We start from the raw sequence: 25,135 nt of genomic DNA, 5'->3' as shown, positions 1-25,135 counted from the left end.
TATTATATTTTTAAATTATGTATTTTAGTATTAATATTAAGTATTAATACATTTAAATTAGTGTTATATAGTGTCTTGATCTTATCATGAGCTGAGGGTACAATTTTGTTCCTATAGGGAAACAAAATATATAATTGTACCTTTAAAGGTGCCAAATTGGTCCTTTACGGTACAATTTTGTATCCAAATGTGCTATAAAAGGTACAAAAATGTACCTTTCAAACCTAAATCTGGACATTTGTACCTTTATAGCCCATTTGGGTACAAAATTGTACCCTAAGGACCAATATGGGACCTTTAAAGGTACAATTTTATATTTTGTTCCCTCTAGGAACAAAATTGTACCCTCATTGTACCTTTTTTTCTGAGAGTGTGGGTGCTCCGGTTTCCCCCACAGTCCAAAGACATGCGAGTGGGTGTGTATGTGTGGATGTTTCCCAGAGATGGGTTGTGGCTGGAAGGGCATCCGGTGCGTAAAAACTTGCTGGATAAGTTGGCGGTTCATTCTGCTGTGGCGACCCCGTATTAATAAAGGGATTGAGCCGACAAGAAAATAAATAAATGAAAACACATTTTATAACAAAAGGGGCTCTATTTTAACCATTTTAACCAACCAGGTGCAAGTCTGAAGCACATGGCGCAAAAGCATTGTGTTTTGTCCAATTTAAAACCAAATAAATAAATAAATGCATTTTCAAATCAGCTTTTTAGAATTGTTTAGCACCTCAGTTTTCTGGCTGGTTGACTTACAAAGGCCAAAAAATTCAATAGTTTTTTAGGGCACATTGATAGAAGACGCTGTATTGATAATATTGTTGCTCAAAAAGAAATATGGATAAACTATATTATCAGGGTCTGTATAGTAAGTGTGTGTATACAGTAATGCCTTTTGTTCAGATTGTTATTAATTAAGTTATCATAATTATTTTTAGTAATAATATATAGTGATAATATTTGGTAATAATTGAAATATTTAATTCCCAGATGGGTTTCGGCTGGAAGGGCATCCGCTGCGTAAAAATGTGCTGGATAAGTTGGCGGTTCAATCTGCTGTGGCGACCCCGGACTAAGTCGACAAGAAAATGAACGAATGATGAAATATTTACAGACAGGGGCGGACTGGGACTAAAAATCAGCCCTGGCACTGTAGCCACACCAGCCCACATTACTACACCGACACAGCCCCATGCACGGACACGCACATTCACTACTTATTTTGGTGTACAGATGGTGAAATAATATCACCATATACTGTATGTAATAGATATTTAAACATTTAATGTATGTGACAGGAACAAAAACAAATTTATATATGTGATCATTCATTCATTTTCTTTGCTTAGTCCCTTTATTAATCTGGGATCACCACAGCGGAATGAACCGCCAACTTGTCCACCATATGTTTTACGCAGCAGATGCCCTCCAAAGTGCAACGCACTGTGAAACCCCTATACACACACATTCACATACATGCACTATGGACAATTAAGCCTACCCAATTCACCTACAGCACATGTTTGGACTTGTGAGGGAAACCAGGAGGAAACCCACGCGAACATGCAAACTCCACACAGAAACACCAACTAACCCAGCCGAGGCTTGAAAAAGCATCCTTCTTGCGCCCCTCCGCTGCCCTCTTTCGAGACTATTTCTGTTAATTTTATGCATTTCGGCAGAGTTTTACTTTTTTTTTTTTGACATTCTAGCCAGATTTTGGGTCAGCCCATCTCGAAACCAGCCGGTCATTGTTGATTGGGCCAATGCTTAACATTTATTATTATTATTACTATTATCATCATCATCATCATCATCATTATCATCATAATACTCACATCTTGCAAGAGATAAAAGCTGCCTGCATGTGAAAACAATACATATTAAAAAATAAAAAAATAAAAAAATAGCTGACCGGCCCACATTTAAAAAATGGTCCGGCCCTTCTGGCATTTGCCAGAATTGCCAGATGGCCAGTCCGCCCCTGTTTACAGATCAGTTAATTAAATTAATTAAAACAACAGTATTTAGTTTACTAAAAAATAAAAATAAAAATAACACTAACACTGAATTTGTGTGTGTATGTGTGTGTGTGTGTGTGTGTGTGTGTGTGTGTCACCCCAAGATTTGGTGTGGCCTCATCTGGCCACCCTTAAGAATATTTTCTGGGGGCGCCACTGTCTATAAACTAGCCTATATGTATGAATATCCCGTTGTAAACTCCTCCATACACATGAATAAAACTAAAGTTTGACGTAGGTTATACATAAATGCTGCAGAATAAAGAGATTTATGTCTCTGCAGTATTTAAAAAATGGTGTTTTAATTTAATCTACTTACACAAATCGATGAATAAGTTGATGACAACAGACACTTTGATTTTTCATTATAATTCTAATATTATGAACGTGTATTCATCAATGCATTTCTTTCCCAGCTCTGCGTATGATAATAAGTGGGCGTGGCTTCGCCTCTCAGCCAAAGAGTGTCGCAGTTTCTCGCTCATGAACGCGCAGCATCAGCATCACCCGACAGCAGCAGCAGCAGCAGGAGGAGGAGGAGGAGATTCACATCCTTCATGATTCTGCATTAAACCGCACTCTATATCAACAAACCCGGGGCCTTTACCGATCCTTTACACGCAATCATGGACAATTCCGGCAAAGAGAAGGAGGCCATGCAGCTGATGGCGGAGGCGGACAAAAAAGTCAAATCCTCGGGTTCATTTCTCGGAGGGATGTTCGGGTGAGACAGCGATTTTGGTCACGATCTGACATTCATAAGACGTCCAATGTCCTGTAGTCATTTCAAATAGAGCCTAACATCTTGTCAATGCATTCTTATTATTCGTCGGTTCTTTATTAGGCTATATGCGATGTATGAAAATGAACGTGTATCCATCCGCGTTGTATACTGTATATTGTATAATATCCTAAAGTATTCTCATTTAAAGCATGCATAACCTACCTATATCTTGTGAATGCATTCTTATTCGTCCGTTTTTCATTATGTGCGATGTGTAAAATGAGTCGACTGAATGTTTATGCCTCCGCGTTTGACAGTCCAATGTCAAATATTTCCATGATGCGACACGCAATGCTATAATAGAGCTGCATTAGACAGGCTACGACGCGTTATAACACGTTGCTTTCGAAATGGCTGTTGATTTGAAGATTTGTGATGTTTTATAGGGGGAATCATAAGGTGGAGGATGCATGCGAAATGTATGCCAGAGCTGCCAACATGTTCAAGATGGCCAAAAACTGGAGTGGTATGCATTTCATGTTTACATGCAAAGTGGCTGATTATTTCACATAATGCATAATATTGGCGGTTCATTCCTCTGTGGTGACCAGGGTGTGAAATACTGGGGAGTTAAAGGGGGATTGACCACCTAATTAACGCTTGATCCCCCCCCTGAAGGACATCAAAACAAGATGAGTGGGCGCTCAGCCCTTTAGTAAATAGCTTTCCCTGATCTCTGATCTACAGTTGTAGTCAGAATTATTAGCCCCCTGTTTATTTTTACCCAATTTCTCTTTAACGGAGAGCAGATTTTGTCAACACATTTCTAAACATAATAGTTTTTATAACTCATCTCTAATAACTGATTTATTTTATCTTTGCCATGATGACAGTAAATAATATTTGACTAGATATTCTTCTAGACACTTCTATACAGCTTAAAGTGACATTTAAAGGCTTAACTAGGTTAATTAGGTTAACTAGGCAGGTTAGGGTAATTAGGCAAGTTATTGTATAATGATGGTTTGTTCTGTAGACTATTAAAACATATATAGCTTAAAGGGGCTAATAATTTTGACCTTAAAATTGCTTTAAAAAAATTAAATCTGCTTTTATTCTAGCCGAAATAAAGCAAATAAGACTTTCTCCAGAAGAAAAAAATATTATCAGACATACTGTGAAAATTTCCTTGCTCTGTTAAACTTTGGGAAATATATATAAAAAAAAAAATAAATAAATAAAAGGGGGGCTAATAATTCTGACTTCAACTGTATACCTTAATTATTAATAATTAAAAAATGTAAATTAAAAATATACATTTGACCCCCCTGTAACAGTTCATAACATTGTGCATGCAAAATTGCGCCAATCAATGCTAGGCAAAATATAATTCAACAATCTAAAACTGGCAGTTCTAGAGCGCCGATAGACATCTTAAGTATTTGCAAGCTGATCTGTTGGATGTTCATTCTTTAAAATTGTTGGCAGGAGCTTTAATTCAACCCCATTTTGATTATGTTACATCATTTTGGTACAGTAGCTGCTCACAGAGTATGAAGGAAAAATTGCAAAAGACACAAAATAAATTAGTACGAATAATTTTAAAAATTTATCCTAGAGCACATTTACACAACAAATCTTTTAATGAATTAGGTATGTTAACTGTTAGTAATAAAGTGTGTTTTTTAAAACTGGGAATCGTACGTAAAATATTTAATAATGTGGTTCTATTTTCAATCTATTTTCAAATGGTGAAGCAACAGCACTCATACTGTACTAGGGGTTGGGATTTTAATATTTGTTTATTTAAATTTAGAAATTTAGTGGGGAAAAATATGTTTTATATACAAGTGCAATCATGTAGAACAAACTACTAAAATCAATCAAGGAAATAAAAGATTTAAGGTTGTTCAAAAAAGCTATCAAAAGATGGTTGTTTGATGAGGATAATTAGTTTGCATGATGGACGAGGATATTTTGTTTTATATGTGACTTGAGTGTGAATAGGGTTGCGGCTGGAAGGCCATTAGCTGTGTAGAACATATGCTGGATAAGTTGACTGTTCATACCGCTGTGGCGACTGTTTGTTTTATGCATCATTGGTATTTTAAAGCCATACATTGTTTTATTCAACAGAGGACCACAATGGAAATAAGCCCAGGGCTATATTGTGTTTTTATCCTCAACAGTTTTTATAACAAAGTGTATGGGATACTTTTTAATCTGTCAAATAAAATTCAATTCAATTAAATTCAATACAAAACAAGTTTCTTGTAAGATACGTGTTTTCATCTGCATGCAGACTAAAAAAAACTACATAAATATGAAAAATCACTGCTTTTATGTCTTCTTCATCTCGGAAGGCTTTTTCAGTTCATTCATAACAATTTGCTTTTGTATAATGTTATTATTATTAGCAGTATTATTTATTATATCCATATTTATATTTGTTTTATTAAAAACAAGCTTAGATTTGCCCACCTGTCAGGTTTTAGACCATATGGGGCACAGCATGTGTTTTAGGATATAACTCAGGTTTTTGAACACACTTCGTTATTATTGTTCAATTATTAATTTGCTGGAAATTAGAACTGAATTTAGAAATAGTTTTGAAACGAATATTTGCTCTTAACAAACGCAATTAATTATTTATAGACTGATTGATGTCTGTGCATAAAGGTTTCCCTATCCAAGAGCGAAAGTGAAAGTGATCCATTATCTCTCATTCTCATGCAGTAGATGCTCTGTTTAACAGTTTTCTGTTAAAAAAAGCTGTTAACTGTTAACTGTTTGCTGGTGAAATGTTCAGATTTTCACTTAGACTTACTTTGCGTCCTGTAAATAGCGAATGCGCTCTTGGTGCGACGCAGCTGACTCTTAAAGGGAATTGGAGATGAGACTCTAATTGGTTTATTCTCAAAACACACCTATAACTCATTAAGAAAATAAACTCAACCCTTTTAGACCATGCGCCATGGCGCAAAGTGGATTTTCCCGTCCTTAAGTTAGCAAAAATGTGTTCTGACATGCCCTGAAAGCGTTTGCGCCCTGCATTTTGCGCTCTGCGCATGGACCGTCAAAATAGAGCCCATAATTTTATAGTTGGACCTACAGCAACCTCGTAAATAGTCACAAAATATCCCTCAAAACACTGAAAACGTATACATTTTATCAATAAATCGGATGGAATTTAAATACATTCATAAATTTGATTCACTGAAGCTTGTATTACCAAATTACTACCAAAAAAAGTTGACACCCCGGAGTGGGTTGGGTGGCGTAGGACCGGTGGGGTTACAGTAGCCTAGCAAAAAATTACACCCTTATCTTTTTTTTCTGAAGAAACCCCCCATCCACCCCTTCTCCCACTTTCCTTCTTTACTACAGGGAACTCCCAAGAACCACCTCATCTCGTACTCCCCTTACATGCTCTATCGACCAGGCGGGAGCCCTGGGCTGATTATCTCCAAGCTTAGGGTTCTCTCCCAGGAGAGCATGTCAAAGCTGCTAATATCATCAAGCAATATCTAAGTGTGAACTCTTAAATAAGAATAAGTTTGCATGTAGATGCAATGTAACTTAAATTTAAAAAATGGACCATCAAAATAAAGTGTGACCACATTTCCATTTTGAGGTGAACTATCCCTTTATTCGTAGCTCAAGCTGCTGTAGACTTGTCATAATTGATGTATTTTATGTATTTTAAGCTTTTGTCCTGCTCTAGATGAGTTATTCTCATTACTGTCAGTAACTTAAACACTGATTTGTTGGTTGTTTTAGCTGCGGGCAATGCTTTCTGCCAAGCGGCAAGACTTCACATGCAGATGCAGAATAAACTGGACTCGGCCACCAGCTTTGTTGATGCTGGAAATGCTTATAAGAAAGCAGATCCTCAAGGTGGGGGCAATAATTAATACTTTAATCAATATTGAAGAAAATAACAGCAATTTTCATCTTTTATTAATGTGCTATTGGTTGTATTGTTGTCGTCAATCCCAGTTTAAGAGCAACAAATAATAACTTGACTTCTAGTTGATCATTTGGAGAAGTGGCAGAAGGTGGATTTCTCTGATGAATCATCTGTTGAGCTGCATCCCAATCATCACAAATACTGCAGAAGACCTACTGGAACCCGCATGGACCCATAATTCTTACAGAAATCAGTCAAGTTTGGTGAAGGAAAAATCATGGTTTGGGGTTGCATTCAGTGTGAGAGATCTGCAGAGTGGATGGTAACATCAACAGCCTGAGGTATCAAGACATTTGTGCTGCCCATTACATTACAAACCACAGAAGTGGGCAAATTCTTCAGCAGGATAGCGCTCCTTCTCATACTTCAGCCTCCACAGCAAAGCTACTGAAAGCAGGTCAAGGTGCTCCAGGATTGGCCAGCCCAGTCACCAGACATGAACATTATTGAGCATGTCTGGGGTAAGATGAAGGAGTTGGCATTGAAGATGAATGCAACTCTGGGAGTCCTGCAAGAACGCTTTCTTTGCCATTCCAGATGACTTTATTAATAAGTGATTTGAGTCTTTGCAGAGATGTAAAGTGAAAGTCAGAGCTTACTGTCCTAATTAAATAATTAAAAATCAAGGCATGATCACATTTTATTTTGGTAAGTGTAATCTAGAGGTTTTTGCCTTTCATATGAGCCACTTCTGATACCAAATGATCAACTAGAACTCAAGTTATTATTTGTTGTTCCTAAAACTTGGAAAGGCGACAAGACTTCTATCAGTTAGTGTATGTGCTGTATCGTGAGACTTTCTCTCGACTCTTTTGAAAATATCTTGCTGACGTTTTGTTTCATTCTGTTTGAATAAATCACACAGAGGCCATCAACTGTTTAAACGCAGCCATCGATATCTATACAGACATGGTAAGACTTGGCATCTTTATTTAAACACACATATTGTTGATGCATAAAATGAATGCATTTTTTATGGTGTGTTAATCTTACTGAACATGTAAATAGTACAAACACTGTATAAAAATTACACAAGTAATGTAAAGTAGTTTACATTGAGTAGAATCAAATGAATTTTCCTAGTCAATTTATTTCAATCAAGGATGGGATGGACTTATTTTGGTCTATTTTGCCAACCGATAACAATAAATCATTAACTGAATATTTCCCGTTAACTGGTCAGATTAAGATTAAATTATTATTTAATTTTAAAAATTAATTGACGTGTCTATTTTGTGTGACACATTGAACATTGCGTTTTAAAATACTAAACAACAGCCTAGCCTACAAAACATATTAACAACAGAACATCTTCAGGCAGTCGCAGTGTTTCCAACAGCATAGGAAAACAGAATAAACTAAATAAAAAGAATTAAATAAATAGTCCTGCCCTAGATACATGTATTTTTCACTTAAATTACAAATGTAGCGCAGTAGGTAGTGCTGTCGCCTTACAGCAAGAGGGTCGCTGGGTCGCTGGTTCGAGCCTCGGCTCAGTTGGTGTTTCTTTGTGGAGTTTGCATGTTCTCCCTGCGTGGGTTTCCTCCGGGTGCTCCAGTTTCCCCCACAGTCCAAAGATATGCAGTACAGGTGAATTGGGTAGGCTAAATTGTCCGTAGTGTATGATTTTGTGTATGAATGTTTATGTGTATGTTTCCCAGAGATGGGTTGCGGCTGGAAGGGCATCCGCTGCGTAAAAACTTGCTGGATAAGTTGGCGATTCATTCCGCTGTGGCGACCCCCGATTAATAAAGGGACGAAGCCGACAAGAAAATGAATGAATAAATGAATGATAACAAAACGAAAACACTGACTGAATCTGTTTCAATAACCGACATAGGCTACTTGTCCAATCATATATGTGTGCAACACCAAGCAGCAAAACGAGCCGTTTTTAATGTCCAAAAATGAAGGGAAGTGAATGAGACCGGAATTCTCGGACCAAAATGATTCAAATGGCTGCGCCCGCTCGTACACAGAGAATAAGGTAAATAGTAGCCGACACTTAACAAGTATTCAACAATTGAACCGCGAGTGAAAGAGGAAACAAAGGTAAAACCACATGCTCAAGACATAATTCTTAAACTAATGACTTCTTTTAAAAATGTTGACAGGTTTGTGATATAAGAATAACAACAGAGCATTAATTAATTGCATGTTTTCCCTGGAGCGATTGATTTGAGGTAGCCTGATATTTTTATTTGACGGAAGAACAAAAACTGATATTTGATTAGTATATGATTCTGCTTTTGTCTGTATAATCATGCAAACGCTTGTTTGTAGAGTAAGTAGTCGGACCGTTTTCTGCCGTTTATTATTCCTAGTCATTTCCCCCATAGGCGACTGAATCGAAAGTTCTATAACAATCGCGAAAACAAGCGCACTTCAGCATTGAAGAATAAGGTCAATAGCGTTTAACAATTTTGTTGTTTACATATGATATTGCATTAATTTGCATACATGTTTAATAAGCTGTGAAATGAAAGCTTCAGTTTAGTGTGGAGTTATCTTCATGCAAAAATCAACAAAGCTCTGAATTTGTTTGATTCGTAGATCATATAGGCCAGTGGTTCTCAAACTATTTTTACAAAGTACCACCTCAGAAAAAAATTGTCACTCCATGTACCACCATAATCACCGGTATTAAAACAAAGTAGCATATCAGTCGGTTCTTGTCACGTGACTCGCCGTGCAGCATTCTGAAAAGACGTTTTCAACTCGGCACGCCTGGAATATACATGCGCGTTGTGCTGCAGTAATCATCTTGCTAATCAGTTGGTTAAATTTTGGCACTCAAGTGACTGAGATGTAACAAGAGAAATTGGTCATATTTCAAAATAAAAGTTTTTTTCCAATAAATGATCGTTCAGACTCAGATTATAAATAAAACGGAAATAATTCATGATTTTTTATGCGACCTGGTACCAATTGACCTATAAACCGGTGATGGTCTGTGTCCCGAGGGTTTGAGACAACTGCTCTAGCGAGTATCTGCTTTCCAAGCACCACGCACCTCTTTCTCTAGTTCTGCGCCAATTGAATTGATTTTTTAGCAGCTGATTATGCGATGCACGAAAGTAAACATTTTATGCACAGCGGTTTGATTGTAGGATTACAGCCAATGCTGATCACATTGATGCTATTGTGCAAATTAAATTCATTACTCAGTGATTCCTCCACGTACCACTAGACGTTAGCCCGCGTACCACTAGTGGTACACGTACCACAGTTTGAGAACCACTGATATAGGCTATTTTAAAAATGGGTATTATGTAAGAACTATTACTGTAATTTTCCAAATGGACAAAAAGGTTGGTTTGTTGGTTGTACACTAAATAATCAGAACTATAAGCTATTTGTTGTGCTTATGAGCGGTGCGAATCGCATTCTGATGGAGAGAAACCCCAGACGCTCCGACTTGTGGCCAGCTTGTTTCCAAAGCAGAGCACATTTCAGAAAGTTTAGTTTTGCAGCTTCTTTCTCCAATTGTACGCAGATCCAGGACAGAAGCAATGAGCATCAGCGCCTGTTTGGCATTAACTCGTCTGTGTCAAACTGTGACTAGCAATATTCTTCTTTCATTTTGCTTCTTTGGCAAAATACGTCTGTACACTGTCAGAAATACACGTACGCAATCTGTCCCAGGGGTGGTACCTTTTCGAAAAGTACAAATTTGTACCTAAAAGGTCCATATTAATACCTCATGAGTACATGTTAGTACCTAAAAATTGCAAAAGTGTTCCTCTTAAAATTTGTAGGTACTAATATGCACCCTTGAGGTATTAATATGGACCATTTAGGTACAAATTTGTACCGTTCGAAAAGGTACCACCCCAGGGACAAATCGTATACCTTTATTTTTGACAGTGTAGGCACGTGTGGTTGCACGTATTACTTTCCCACAAGTTAACAAATATGTGTTGCACATTTATGCATCCAAACTTAACATTTTTAAAATATTTTTCAATTATTTAGCTGATACCATTCATTGGTTAAAACGCATCCTTCGATTAACAGTTAATCGGTTTTATTCTGACTAAAAATAACTTGATTAACTGATAAAAATAAATTAAAGCAACATATGAAGATCTGCTGTCATGACTTGTTGACATAATGTTTTTCTCTCGTGCTTCATGTGATTGACAGGGAAGGTTCACCATCGCTGCAAAGCATCACATGACTATTGCGGAGATCTATGAATCCGAGCTAGTGGATATTGAAAAGGTTTGCCTTTAAACTTATATGAGGTGATACTTTTCCAAAAATGCTGCTGAGTATTATTGTAACCATCATGAATGTTTTGATTGTGTTGTAGGCCATTGCTCATTTCGAACAGGCCGCAGACTACTATAAAGGTGAAGAGTCAAACAGGTTTGTGTTTATATTCTGCTTTACCCTATCATAAATGTGAGCCTGGAGCACAAAAAAGACATTTGAATGGGTTTATTAATATTAAGAATCATACACTCTGCAGATCATAAGACTTTCTCTTATATCTCTTAAAGTGAAGTTTATTTATAAACTAATTTCGAGAGGATCACATGCTTATGATTGCTTACGTTATTCAATTTATAATTCACCAATCAGACGATTTCTATTCCACTATAAACACCCTGAGCTTCATATAACAGCCATCTTCGTTTTGAAGAATCCCCCCTTCCCCCCCTACTCCTCCTGCTTTCCTAGAAGGGTGGCACAGTGGCCCAGTGGTTAGCACTGTTGCCTCACAGCAAGAACGTCACTGGTTCTAGTCCTTACCAAGCCAGCTAATGTTTCTGTGAGGAGTTTACACCTTCTCCCTGTGCACACGTGGGTTTCCCCCGGGTTTCCCGGTCTCCTCCCACCATCCAAACATATGCAACTTAAATTAATTGACTAATACAAATGGGAACAATAGGCATGCTCCTAGTAAGTAGTTATCTCTTAAGAGCAATCACTATCTGTTCATTAGCTACTACAGCAGGGGACTTCTCGAGATCTACCTGAGCTCAAACTCCCCTCTCGCCTTGCAAACGGGAGGGAGCCCCAGGCTCAAGGATCTTATGAGCTCAGGGCTCTCTCCCGGGACAGCATGCCAAACAAGCTTTACAATCAATCATCAGCTAAGTGTGAACTCTTGAAATATTATCAGACACACTGTGAATATTTCCTTGCTCTGTTAAACATCCTTTGGGAAACATTTAAAAAATAAATCAAAGGGAGGCTAATAATTCTGACTTCAACTGTATGTCTATCTTCCATTTTCTCTGGTTGTGAGCCATATGCTCATTTTAAATTGTGTGCTCATTTGTATTGCCTTCTGTTTTCTCATTAAGCTCTGCTAATAAGTGTCTGCTGAAGGTGGGCTCGTACAGCGCTCAGCTGGAACAATACCCCAAAGCCATCGAGATCTTTGAGCAGGTCAGAGACGCACAAGTCTTGTCTTAAACTTAGCCATTTATTTTTTATAAGGAAATTCAGATGCAAATAAAAGCCTATTGTTATTATCGAATTAGGTTTTGTTGTGTATTTAAAATACTGTTTGGAGGCGACACGGTGGCTCAGTGGTTAGCACTGTCACCTCACAGCAAGAAGGTCGCTGGTTTGAGTCCTGACTGGGTCAGTTGGCATTTCTGTGTGGAGTTTGCATGTTCTCCCCGTGTTGCCGTGGGTTTCCTCTGGGTGCTCCGGTTTCCCCTACAGTCCATTTGCTACAGGTGAATTGAGTATACTAAATTGGCCGTAGTGTATGAGTGTGTGTGTATGGGTGTTTCCCTGTACTGGGTTGCAGCTGGAATGCCATCCACTGTTTAAAACATGTGCTGGAATAGTTGGCGGTTCATTCCGCTGTGGTGACCCCTGATGAATAAAGGTACTGAGCCGAAAAGAAAATGAACGAATGAATTAAATACTATTAGGTCTAATTAATAGTATGAATTGTGATTTTAGTTTTGTCTCTTTTATTTTAAAACTGTTAGAATTCTATTTATTGTGTTATAATATTTTTAAATTAATTTAGTTTTGTTGTATTTTCTAAAATTAATTAGTTATTTTTAGTTTTTGTTATTTTAGTAAATCCATTCATTCATTCATATATCGGCTTAGTCCTTTTATTTATCAGGGGTCACCACAGCGGAATGAACCGCCAACTTATCCAGCATATGTTTTACCCAGCGGATGCCCTTCCAGCTGCAAGCCTGCAACGCATCAGTGGGAACACTCATACACACTCATTCACACTCATACACGTCAGACTATTTAGCCTACCCAATTCACCTGTACCGCATGTCTTTGGACATGTGGGGGAAACCGGAGAAGCCGGAAGAAACTTATGCGAACGCGGGGAGAACATGCAAACTCCACAAAGAAATGCCAACTGACCCAGCCGAGGCTCGAACATGTGACTTTGCTGTAAGGCGACAGCACTACATATTGCGCCACTGTGTCGCCTTTTAGCAAATCCAGATAAGCTAAATGAAATTGCAGGATATTTCTTTCCTGCACTGAAAAAAATGATTCACTGGATTTACTAAATCTTTTAAGGTGAGTGGTTGCAAACAATTAATATGGGGTGAATTTAAGCAAATTAGATTTAGCAATGTTTAACTTAATTTTTAACTTAATCTTAACTTAATTTCAGCACATTTACATTTTTTGCATGGGCGGCACGGTGGCTCAGTGGTTTACTGCAAGAAGGTCGCTGGTTAGAGTCTTGGTATTTCTGTGTGGAGTTTGCATGTTTTCCCCGTGTTGGCGTGGGTTTCTTCGGGTGCTTTGCTTTCCCCTACAGCCCAAAGGTGAATTGGGTAAACTAAATTGGCCGTAGTGTATAATTGTGTGTGAATGTAAGAATGTAAGCATGTTTCCCAGTACCGGGTTGCAGCTGTAAATGCATCCACTGTGTAAAACATATGCCGGTTCATTCTGCTGTGGCAACCCCTGATAAACCAGAGACTGGAAACTGAATGCATGAAATGACAGTGACAGTAAAATCTTCTGCTCTCTTCTCATTCAGGTTGCATCCAACACAATGGATAATCCTCTGCTGAAATACAACGCTAAAGAGTACTTTTGGAAAGCAGCTCTGTGCCACTTCATCGTGGACGAATTAAACGCAAAGGTCTGGCATTTTAACTAGTGGTTTTTTAGATTGTATTGTATTGTACAATATCAGTGTCATTTAAGGGGGCGCTATCAGTCAATTAGGGCTGGGCTCTCAGCCATCTAGGGTGGGGCTATTCGTGTAATTTAGGACGGGACTATCAGTCATTCAGGGCGGGACTATCAGTAATTTAGGGCGGGACTATCAGTTATTTAGGGTGGGGCTCTCCGTCCTTTAGGGAGGGTACTATCAGTCATTTAGAAGGGAACTATCAGTCATTTAGAACAGGACTGTAAGTCATTTAAGGGAGGGACTATCAGTCATTTAGGACAGGACGGTAAGTCATTTAAGGGAGGGACTATCAGTCATTTAGGGCAGGACTTTCAGTAGTTTAGGGGGGCTATTAGTCATCTAGGGCATAACATCAGTTAAGAGGGCCCTATCAGTGAATTAGGGCTGTGCTCTCAGCCATCCAGGGAGGGGCTATCAGTGTAATTTGGGACGGGACTATCAGTCATTTATGGCGGGACTATCAGTAATTTAGAGCGGGACTGTCAGTTATTTAGGGTAGGACTATCAGTCCTTTAGGGTAGGACCATCAGTCATTTAGAAGGGAACTATCAGTCATGTAGAGTGGGGCTATCAATCATTTAGAGGGGAACAATCAGTCATTTAGGACAGGACTTTAAGTCATTTAGGAAGGGACTATCAGTTATTTAGGTTGGGACTATCAGTCATTTAGGGTGGAGCTATCAGTCCTTTAGGGCGGGGCTATCAATAATGTAGGGCGGGACTATCATTAATGTAAGGTAGGGCTATCAGTGTCGTTTAGGAAGGTGCTATCAGACATTTAGGGAGGGACTATCAGTCATTTAGGGCGGGACTTTCAGTAATTTAGGGCGGGGCTATTAGTCATCTAGGGAGGGGCTGTCAGTGTAATTTAGGACGTGACTATCAATAATTTAGGGCGGGACTATCAGTCCTTTAAGGTAGGACTATCAGTCATTTAGAAGGGAACTATCAGTCATTTAGGACAGGACTGTAAGTCGTTTAGGAAGGGACTATCAGTACTTTAGGGCGGGACTATCAGTACTTTAGGGCGGGACTATCAGTAATTTAGGGCGGTACTATCAGTAATTTAGGGCGGGACTATCAGTAATTTAGGGTGGGACTATCAGTCATTTAGAGGGGAACTATCGGTCACTTAGGACAGAACTGTAAGCCATTTAGGGAGGGACAATCAATAATTTAGGGCGGGACTATCAGTAATTTAGGGTGGGACTATCAGTCATTTAGGGCGGGACTATCAGTCATTTAGGGCGGGACTATCAGTCATTTAGAGGGGAACTATCAGTCACTTAGGACAGAACTGTAAGCCATTTAAGGTGGGACTATCAGTGCCATTTAGGGTGGAGCTATCAGTGTCATTTAGGGTGGAGCTATCAATCTTTTAGGGCGGGGCTATCAATAATGTGGGGCGGGACTATCATTCATGTAAGGTAGGGCTATCAGTGTCATTTAGTAAGGTGCTATCAGACATTTAGGGTGGAACTATCAGTCCTTTAGGGCGGGGCTATCAATAATGTAGGGCGGGACTATCAGTCATGTAGGTGCTGTCAGACATTTAGGGTGTGGCTATCAATCATTTGGGGGGACACATGTGGACGCCTATCACAATAGAGGAACACAGGACAATCTTAACTTCCGTTTCTTGGTGACTTTAAAGTGTCTGATTTTGCAGTTGTCTTATTTTGCACTAACACCAAGTGGCTTTAATGCAGAAAACATTTTAATTTACCGAGACCAATGTAGAAATGATTAATTTATCAATTACTCCAGACATAAAATCGCTCATCTAACAAATATTTTATGTCGGTTTCTGTGTCGGTTTTTCTTCTTTCAGCTCGCAATTGAGAAGTATGAAGGGATGTTTCCAGCTTTCTCTGACTCAAGAGAATGCAAGCTGTTGAAAGTAAGTACACCTGTGTGTTTTATATTTCAAAGGAATGTACTGTAGCATCCACGATGTGACAAACCAATAGGATTTTATAATTCAGTTTGGATTACTGCAGAAAATTACTATTCTTAAACATTCATAATAATCATTCATTCATTCAATCATTTTCTTGTCGGCTTAGTCCCTTTATTAATCCGGGGTCACCACAGTGGAATGAACCGCCAACTTAACCAGCAAGTTTTTATGCAGCGGATGCCCTTCCAACCGCACCCCATCTCTGGGAAACATCCACACACTCATTCACACACACACTCATACACTACGGACAATTTAGCCTACCCAATTCACCTGTACCGCATGTCTTTGGACTGTGGGGGAAACCAGAGCACCCGGAGAAACCCACGCGAATGCAGGAAGAACACCAACCGAGGCTCGAACCAGCGACTTTCTTGCTGTGAGGCGACAGCACTACCTACTGCGCCACTGCTTCACCCCTCATAATAATCATGTTTGCTTAAACCTAATTTACAGAAATTAAAGTCAAACATGAACTACAAATGACTTATGCCACAGTATTTTGACTTTTTTTTTTTGTCTTTATTTAAAACATTTTCCAGAAATTCAGAGTCAGAAATTCAGAATAGTTTGCAAGAGAGTGATTGTAGTGAGCAGATGAGTTTAGATAACAGAAAAAGAAAGGGTCATCCAAAAATCAACGTATCAAATAACAATAATAAATAAATCAAGCAGGACTTCTGCTGGCCAAAAGGGTGCCCTATGCAAAATTTTACTGTGAGGCCCCCAAAGAGGAACAAAAAAAAAACACAAACATATGTAATTAAACAGGTATTTATTTATTTATATACTTAAATATACATTTGAGCACTCAAATCTACTCTTTAAAAGTTCACATAATTACATTACAAAATAAGTTTACATCAAAATAAACACTGACATGTCTTCTGCAGAAACATTCCTAATTTCAAACATTTACAAAAGGTAAGGAATAAACGCTCTCTGTACCTATAGAGATGGATGGTCCTCAGTACTGCAGCCTCTGTCTGTACCTGTGCAGCTGCTGGTGCCTCTGGAGCAGTGCTGGGGCCTCATGTACGAAGACTTGCGTGGAAATCTTACTAAAACATTGCGTACGCACAAAGCTGTAAATGTGCGTACGCAGAAAAAAATTCAGATGTATGAAACACTGCGTACGCCGAATCTCACGCATATTCTTTTGTACATCTGAATGAACGTGAAACTGAGCGCAACATGCACGAGCACAAAACCCCTCGCTGCCTCCTCCCCCGTATGAATATGCTAATGACTATGCTAATGGCAAAACCCAACGAAAAAGCAACGGCAAAATCAAGCAAAAAGAGAAACTTTGAACAGAATGTGAATTGGAAGTGCTGCTTTCGAAGGTAGAAAAGCGGTGTTATTTGCAAGTTTGTTCTCCGGAATTAACAACAAAAGAAAAAAAGTAGAGTGGGAGAGTTTAGCTGCTGCGGTCAACACAGTTGGGTCTGAACATCGCACTGAGTGCATTTAAAAAAGAAATAGTGTGGTTTATAACTGAAAAATGTTGCAGTACCCTTAGCAGTCTCAGTGGCGCACCTCATAAAAAGCATTTGATCATGTACTGACATGTTCGAGCATAAACTTGGCTCGAATCCAGCGTTTAATGAATTCTTTCTTTTTTCCCCCGCTACATATCAGATTTTGCCCACTATTTATCAAGAGAAAGACAAGTAGGAATCATTAATAAGTTTGTGCATCATATTTTATTTGCACATTTATTGAATGGAAATGTTTCTGATTCACGCATGCAAACTCATCTTCAGATAGTGTCTTTATAGCAATGTGCGTGTGGTAAATAGCTCAGATTACATTGGGAAAACAGGCGACCGCTGCAAATTGTGCTTTAATGTTTAGCTGGTCAACTGTATGGTATGGAAATCTTACATACCTACTATATGAACCCGTCTCATACAGCTACCATTGCAAGGCTCAGACACTTTGTAGAGAAGAATTTAACACAACTGCCTCTAGGAGTCGCCAATGGAAATAAAACAGACACGCACAAAAAATGTGCGTACGCCAGCCAGAAAGCTGCCGTGAAGCTGCGCACATTCCCACGTTCAGTTCATTGTTAGTAAATCCAAACGTGAGCGATTCTGAGCGTGAAACCTGGCGTACGCAAAGTTTTTGTGCGTACGCAGCATTGATACATGAGGCCCCTGGTCATTCCACCTCATCTTCTTTTGTAACAAATTTCAGCATTGACCTTCATGTACAATAAGGAAGAAATTTGTTATTTAAACAAAAACTTTGTTGACATACTATTAAAACAATGGGCTAGTCAAGCACTCTTCATTACTTTAATGTGTAAATGTAACCCTGCCGATCTTACACCACCCAACCCGCTCCGAGCTGGTATCGAACTGGCAACCTTCTGCATGGGAGTCGGTTGCTCTAACAAGGAGGCTAAAGAGCATGGTCTCTAGTGTGTGTCGCCAGAGTACCTTTAGAGGTCAGAGGAGTGAGGTTTACCTGCACAGCACACACTAGCTGGCCTCCGCTACACTCACCCCCCTAAACCTCACTCCCATCCGGGTCACAGCACCAATGCAACCCCGCCGTTCCTACGCCACCCAACCCGCTCCGAGCTAGTATCGAACTGGCATCCTTCCGCATGGGAGTCAATTGCTCTCCCAAGGAGGCTAAATACCATGGCCTCTAACGTTTGTACAAAATCAAACGACTCAGTAACAACAAATGGGTGCAGGGTGTGTAAATAGTCCAAGCTATCAATAGTGACAAGATTCTGCGGCATGTGTGATCAGCGGAAGTGAAACCCGGTGTATGTGTAGCGAAATGAAGGGATTTGTAGTTCTCGATCGCTGGTGAACATGACAGCAAGCTTCTTCTTCTAGTCAGAAATACATTACTTTAAGGATGATTTAACTGGAAGTGCAGCTTGTCTTTATGTGTTTGGTCTTTCTGCACAGAAACTATTGGAGGCTCATGAGGAACAGAACAGCGAGGCGTTCACCGAGGCTGTAAGTTTATAACCTTTTTGTGTCAATAAATGATCATACTCAAGACTCTTAAATAAGACTAATATCTTGTTTACAAAATAAACATCCATGAAGCATTTCCAGTGCACTAAAGGTTATTTAAAAGTTGAAAAAGTGTCTTGTGATAAAAGTTATTTACATTTTTTTTAAAGGGGCATGAAACCCCCTTGATTCAGCAGGGTTTTTTCACACCTCTACTTTGGAAAAAGTCAGGAAAGTGGGCGTGTCTAGCTCTGTTTAGGGGGGAGTGTCGGAGGAGGGAAAGAGGGAGGGTCTGAAAAAAATTTGCATAAAAATGGGAGTGTCGGTTTGGGCACTCGCTGATTTTCACAGAGGCAAAACAAACATAGACGCAGAGGAGAAAGACAGTGACTGTGTTTACATGGACATCAGTAGTCGAATTATTTGACAAATTATTAAATGGTGGACTTTAACTGCAGTTTGGCTCTTTCATTCAGGATTTTCATGCATGCCCCTCATAACAAACGAGATATTTGATTCGAGGAACTGCTGGAAGCGTGTATCTTTCATGCAATGTTTGATACCGCAAGGCGAATGAGAGAAAAAAACCTCAGCATTTCTCCGTAACTTAGATGCACTTGGTAAATATCGTCAGAAAGCCATGTGTGTTATTCCTGTTACAAAATGCGGTGAAATTCCTCTTCGACGGTAAGTTTGATTGCGGTGTTTACATGTTTACACTCGGAGAGCATCATTTACAGTAGATTGTTCAGTCCATAATATTGTAGTGATAATAACGTACTGTAAACTTTATTAACTTAAAAATTATTTGACTAAGGTCTGTCTTCAAACACTGAAAGAGTACTGCTGACGATATGAACTACCTTTGCCTCTGAATAAACAAATAAAGAGCACTGATCGCTCACTTACCAAATCTGTAGAGACAAGACAATCAACACCAACTAGAGCCGCGTCTTTATTAAAAGGACACGAGCAGCAAATACGGATTTCACCATTTCCAGATGAGAAAAACTCTCGGGTAAACAATGTTCCTTAGACACGTATTTCTATGGCGCATCGCGTGCACTGTAATCCACACCTGAGTCCCGCTCTCATAGCGGCAAAATGAAAACAAAACCTTCACTGCTGCAAATTATAAAAGCAACACTGATGTCCACACAATTCATGTTCTCCCACTTGGCAACACAACGCGGCGTCTCATTGATGTCTGAACACTGTACATTAGTGATGGGTCGTTCATGAACGATTCGTTCATTTTGAACGAATCTTCAATATGACTCGCAAACTACGAGTCCTCTCAGGGAGTGATTCGTTCATCAGTGAGTGCGCACATTTGTGCAGGTGGTATCGTTCATTTCAAGTCTTTTGAGTCATTCATCACGGAAAGGCAGAAGCCAATCATATGCGTTTAGAGCCGGAAAAATAATTGATGCGTTCACCTCTCGAGTCCTCCATCGGGTTTGAGTCATTCGTTCATCACGGGCCAATCATATGCGTTTAGAGCCGGAAAAAAAATTGAACGGTGAACTAATCATCATGGCTCCTGTCGGCTCAGACTGTGTACACTGGTTAAGATTATATGAGACTGTCAGTGTAACGTGAACAAACCACTGACATTTGAAGACATGAAGAGGTGAGCTGAGCAAAGAGACAACAATACCTTCATAGACAAAAGAGCAGGTAAACATTGAATTATTATTTTCTCCTTCTTATATTCTATTTATGACTTATTTGTCATGTGATCAACCTTTCGGGCTAGTTGTAGATGTGTTTGGAAGCAGTTCGTTACATTTTAATAATATTTTGGTAAATTGAACCAAATGAACGAAATGACTCGCAAAAAGATTCGTTCATCTCGATGAATGAGACTCAAAGATCCGAGTCAGTAAAATGATCCAAACTTCCCATCACTACTGTACATGTAAAAACAGTGTTGGAAGCTATCATGCATATTAATGAAGTTGCACCGCATACACAATAGAGCGCGCTGATTGGTTTGAACCAAGTCTTTCTCATGAATGAATGCAAAACACTCAAGAGACGTAATAAGGCACTCCCAGGTACAGACGTCCAGTCTACTGGCTGGAATACATGCTAAGATCTCATGGCCGTGACGCAGCTTAAAAAATTTGTTTTAAACCGGAAGTACGAATCTGCTCGAAATAACACAAAAACAACCAATTTCCACTTTTTAGTGAAATATAGGTGTCCTAATAGTGTTTTTAGCAGTGTGGGACACGTATACGACTGTCAGCAGCTCAAAAAAAATGTGTTTTGGTGTTTCATGACCCTTCAAGGACTACAAAAGTGGTAATGTGGGCTAACAAAATCAATATGGTTTTGATCTCGTGTGCACTTTAAGGCTAACATACTGATAACATCTAAAAAACGTTATTGTAATTTCACAGGAACTTGTTTAGTAATCACCTCAGGTCTATTATAAAGCCGAAAGAGTAGAAATGCTCATAGATTTCTGCTCATTTTGATGTGTTTAACTCTTCCAGGTGAAGGAGTTTGACTCGATCTCTCGTCTGGACCAATGGCAGACCACCATGTTGCTCCGTATCAAGAAAACCATCCAGGGAGATTCTGGAGACCTGAAGTGAGGCGTCCTGGACGAATACTGTGGCTTCATATCTAGTTTAATTTCTTACCGTATCGTATGTTTGAGTGTGTGTGTGTGTGTGTGTGTGTGTGACAATCTGGTTGAACAGTTCTGTAGTGATACTACACTGTAAAAAGGATCTGTTAATGAACAGTTTCCGTATTTTGTGATGTTAATTGTTTATTGACGGTTGTGAATTGCATTATGGGATGTTGATCTCTGCTCTGTCGACTTTTGATGCTGAAAATTCAACTCTACAGTTCAACAAAGTGACTTTTATTGACATTTTAGTAGTTTGAAATAATATAATGTATAATAAATTATATAGAGAGAAACAACTTTGTGAAATATCAGGCTAATAAATGTACTGGCAGTTTATTACAGGGCTTTTGTACACTAAATTGTTTTTGGGTTATTTAATTAAATCATTGGTAACACTTTACAATAAGGTTCATTAGTTAATGCATTTACTAACATGAACTAATCATGAACATCACATGTACAGCATTTATTAATCTTAATTAAACATTTACTGATGCATTATTAACTTCCAAGTCCATGCTGGTTAACATTAGTTAATGCACCATGAGTTAACATGAGCTAACAATGAACAACTGTATTTTCATTAACTAACGTTAGCGAACATGAACAAATACAGTAGTAAATGTATTGTTCATTGTTTGTTCATGTTAGTAAATGCATTAATTAACATTAACTAATGAACCTTATTGTAAAGTGTGACCAAATCATTGGTTGCATTGGCTGCAGACTTGGTGCAGATGCAATCTGAGCTGCATCCAATGCTTTTTAATGTGCTCACCTTACACCACCCCTAACCCTAACCCTCACAGTGACGTCACTAGCTCCATTGAGTGCATTGTGTTTGACATTGCATCTCTGAGCAATGCAATTTCAGCTTGCATCATAAAGGCTGCATCCAGATACTATTGGCTTTTTTGGGGTTATTTGTAACCTTTATTGGGTTTTTTATTAGTAACCTGAACAGTTGGGTTAAATATTTGGTGCTTTGCTGGGTTAATTTTAGCCTTTGTTTGGTTATTTATTTAATAACTCAACCAGTTGGGTCAAACATGTAGAATTTCAACAGTCAACTGATTTACCTGACACAGAACAGTTGTATTAAATGCGTAAGTAATGTTGTTTTTGCATTCTAAAGTTTATTTAAGGTCTAACCAGGGGCGGATTTAACCAATAAGCAAATGAAGCGGCCGCTTAGGCCCCTAATAAATGTCTAGAAGTATAAATTATACCTATAAACTATATATAACATCATTTTCTAACATATTTTGTATGGTGAGAGTTAAACAAATACAATTTTAATGTAATTTAATATTATTTAATATACAATCAAATATAATATTATTATAATAATAATGTCATTTTATGTAATAATAATATTACAAAATAAAATATCCATCATGGGGCAGTCCAGCAATCAAATTTATTTTTTAAATTATATATGTATTATTTTTAGCTGTAAATTCATTTTAAGAAAACAAATCATTTAAAATGTAGAGCTTGCATAAATTTGAAATGTCCATAAGAAAATTGAGTGATATAAAAAAAACATGAATATAAATAAATATTAAATAAAATTAGAGAGTGTGCATTTCAGAACCCTTTGACTCGAATTGCTTAGGGCCCCAAATCACAAAATCCGCCCCTGGGTCTGACGAGATAAAATCAGCCTGATCTCACGAGAAAACTTAAGTATTTGACGTTTTGCCAGTTTAGTGGCTAATTCGTAGGAATTCGTACGTGTTCAGTCGTACAAAATTGTACGATTTTAAAAAGGAGGTGTGGCACCAAAACCCACTCCTAAACCCAACCGTCATTAGGGGATGAGCAAATCGTACTAAATTCTTTGAATTATATCGTTTGAATTAGCCACTAAATCAAAAAGTTACGAATTGCCGTGAGATTGCGTTGATAAAATTGTTGTTATTTTTTTAATCAAACTGCCTCTCCGTGGCGTGTTTTTTATATCCGTTTTTCCAGAACTCTTAATTTGATGATACAAATGCGCGCCTCATAGTCAATCTATATATGAATAAAAACGCTTTCTCTACCTACATGTCCATATTTACAGTTTTTTTTTTTTTGGAGGAAATGTTACACATATTTAAGATATTCGGCCGTCATTCTCACCTTTAGGACCAAGCGGAGACATCAACCCAATAATAATAATAATAATAATAATAATAATAATAATAATAATAAATTATTATATAGTGGTTAAGCCACTTTTTGGCAAAATAACCCAACAAATTAGTTATTTTTGTAATCCAAATTGTTGGGTTAATCTTAACAACTCAATGTAGTGAAGTGTATTTATAAACTAATTTTGAGAGGATCACGTGCTTATGGTTGCTTGCAGCTGGTCCCGTATTATTCAAGTTATGATTCACCAATCAGACGATTCCTATTCCACTGTAAACACCCTGAGCTTCATATAACAGCCATCTTCGTTTTGAAGAATCCTCCCTTCCCCCCCCTACTCTTCCTGCTTTCCTAGAAGGGTGGCACAGTGGCCCAGTGGTTAGCACTTTTGCCTCACAGCAAGAACGTCACTGGTTCTAGTCCTTACCAAGCCAGCTAATGTTTCTGTGCGGAATTTACACGTTCTCCCTGTGCAGACGTGGGTTTCTCCTGGGTTCCCCGGTTTTCTCCCACCATCCAAAAACATGCGACTTGACCCCGGGCTCGAGGATCTTATGAGCTCAGGGCTCTCTCCTGGGACAGCATGCCAAACAAGCTTTATAATCAAACATCAGCTAAGTGTGAATTCTTGAATTGGGTTAAAATAACTCAACAGCAGGTTGGTGCCAAAATGACCCATCATTGGTTTACCTGCTGGGTTACTATTTAACCCAACTGTTTTAAGTGAGTAGCGTAATATACAACACCAACACAGACAATATAGCACTTTAAACTATTACAAACGTTTATAAAAGTCACTTTTTCCAACTTTTCAAGGTGAAAATTCGTTGAAAATTAAGCTCAAGTTCCCATAATGCAATTCAAAAGCAGAGAGAACATGTCATGAATCATAAAATACGTAAAACTGCTAATTCAGATGTTCAAAATCAAATTAAATTGCTCAAAATCAGACGTTTCTGCAAAAATCCAGGCGGTTGTCTTGCATTTGGGAAAATAAAAATGTATACTACATTAATATGGATTAAATTCAAAGGATTTTCCTCTCTCCCTTTACCTTACCATGAGGAAACCTCGTCTGTATTTGTGTGTGGCATGTGGAGCTCTTCTCTTTAACGTTCACCTCAGTGTTGTCACTGGCATTGTCGTGCATGATCAATGTGAAAAGTGTGTTCTTGTGCTGTAGGATATCAGGATTTTCGTGAGTGCACTTTATTTCAGGCTGGGTGTTTAGACTGAAAACACACCGCCTTCGCTCACAAACGCATCCTCAGTTGTCTTCGTCGCTATGGCAGTGTGGGTTCTGTCCAGTATTTGCTTTAGTGGTTGAATTTAGCATCGCACATGTGTGTCATAATCAGTAGATTAGTGTCTGTTGCTCACTGATAGTGATGTGATATCACAGAAAACATTGATTCTCTGTTGATTTACATGTATGCTGATTTATTTTTGTAATGTTTGATTTCTGGTTGTCGTTTTACATGGATACAGGGCATTTGCTGTGTTGGGCATTCAGACTTTATTGAATTATGAGTTTAATCTAAAG

General features: G+C 38.5%; 1 protein-coding gene across 1 annotated transcript; it reads left to right on the top strand.

The window, feature by feature from the left end:
- The first annotated feature begins 2,521 nt into the window (after window positions 1-2,521).
- On the top strand, window positions 2,522-23,514 carry napba (N-ethylmaleimide-sensitive factor attachment protein, beta a). Its single transcript, NM_001020655.2, has 11 exons — window positions 2,522-2,739; window positions 3,186-3,265; window positions 6,520-6,636; window positions 7,575-7,621; window positions 10,856-10,933; window positions 11,025-11,080; window positions 12,025-12,109; window positions 13,704-13,808; window positions 15,694-15,762; window positions 18,756-18,806; window positions 21,311-23,514. Exons 1-11 carry the CDS (start codon window positions 2,642-2,644, stop codon window positions 21,410-21,412), a joined length of 888 nt encoding a protein of 295 aa, NP_001018491.2. The 5' UTR covers window positions 2,522-2,641; the 3' UTR covers window positions 21,413-23,514.
- Window positions 23,515-25,135: the final 1,621 nt, after the last annotated feature.

Source organism: Danio rerio, chromosome 17 (genome assembly GCF_052040795.2).
Source record: "Danio rerio strain M-AB ecotype USA chromosome 17, GRCz13ab, whole genome shotgun sequence".
Classification (NCBI taxonomy): Eukaryota; Metazoa; Chordata; class Actinopteri; order Cypriniformes; family Danionidae; genus Danio; species Danio rerio.
Note: the sequence above shows the minus strand (reverse complement) of the source record. Positions and strands in the feature narration are given on the sequence as shown.

Bases quoted from the DNA above. Each gene is read 5' to 3' on its own strand.
- napba (NM_001020655.2), top strand. From the start codon at position 2,642: ATGGACAATTCCGGCAAAGAGAAGGAGGCCATGCAGCTGATGGCGGAG. The intron at 11,081-12,024 runs GTTTGTGTTTAT...TTTCTCATTAAG, and splicing joins AAAGGTGAAGAGTCAAACAG to CTCTGCTAATAAGTGTCTGC. The intron at 12,110-13,703 runs GTCAGAGACGCA...CTTCTCATTCAG, and splicing joins CCATCGAGATCTTTGAGCAG to GTTGCATCCAACACAATGGA.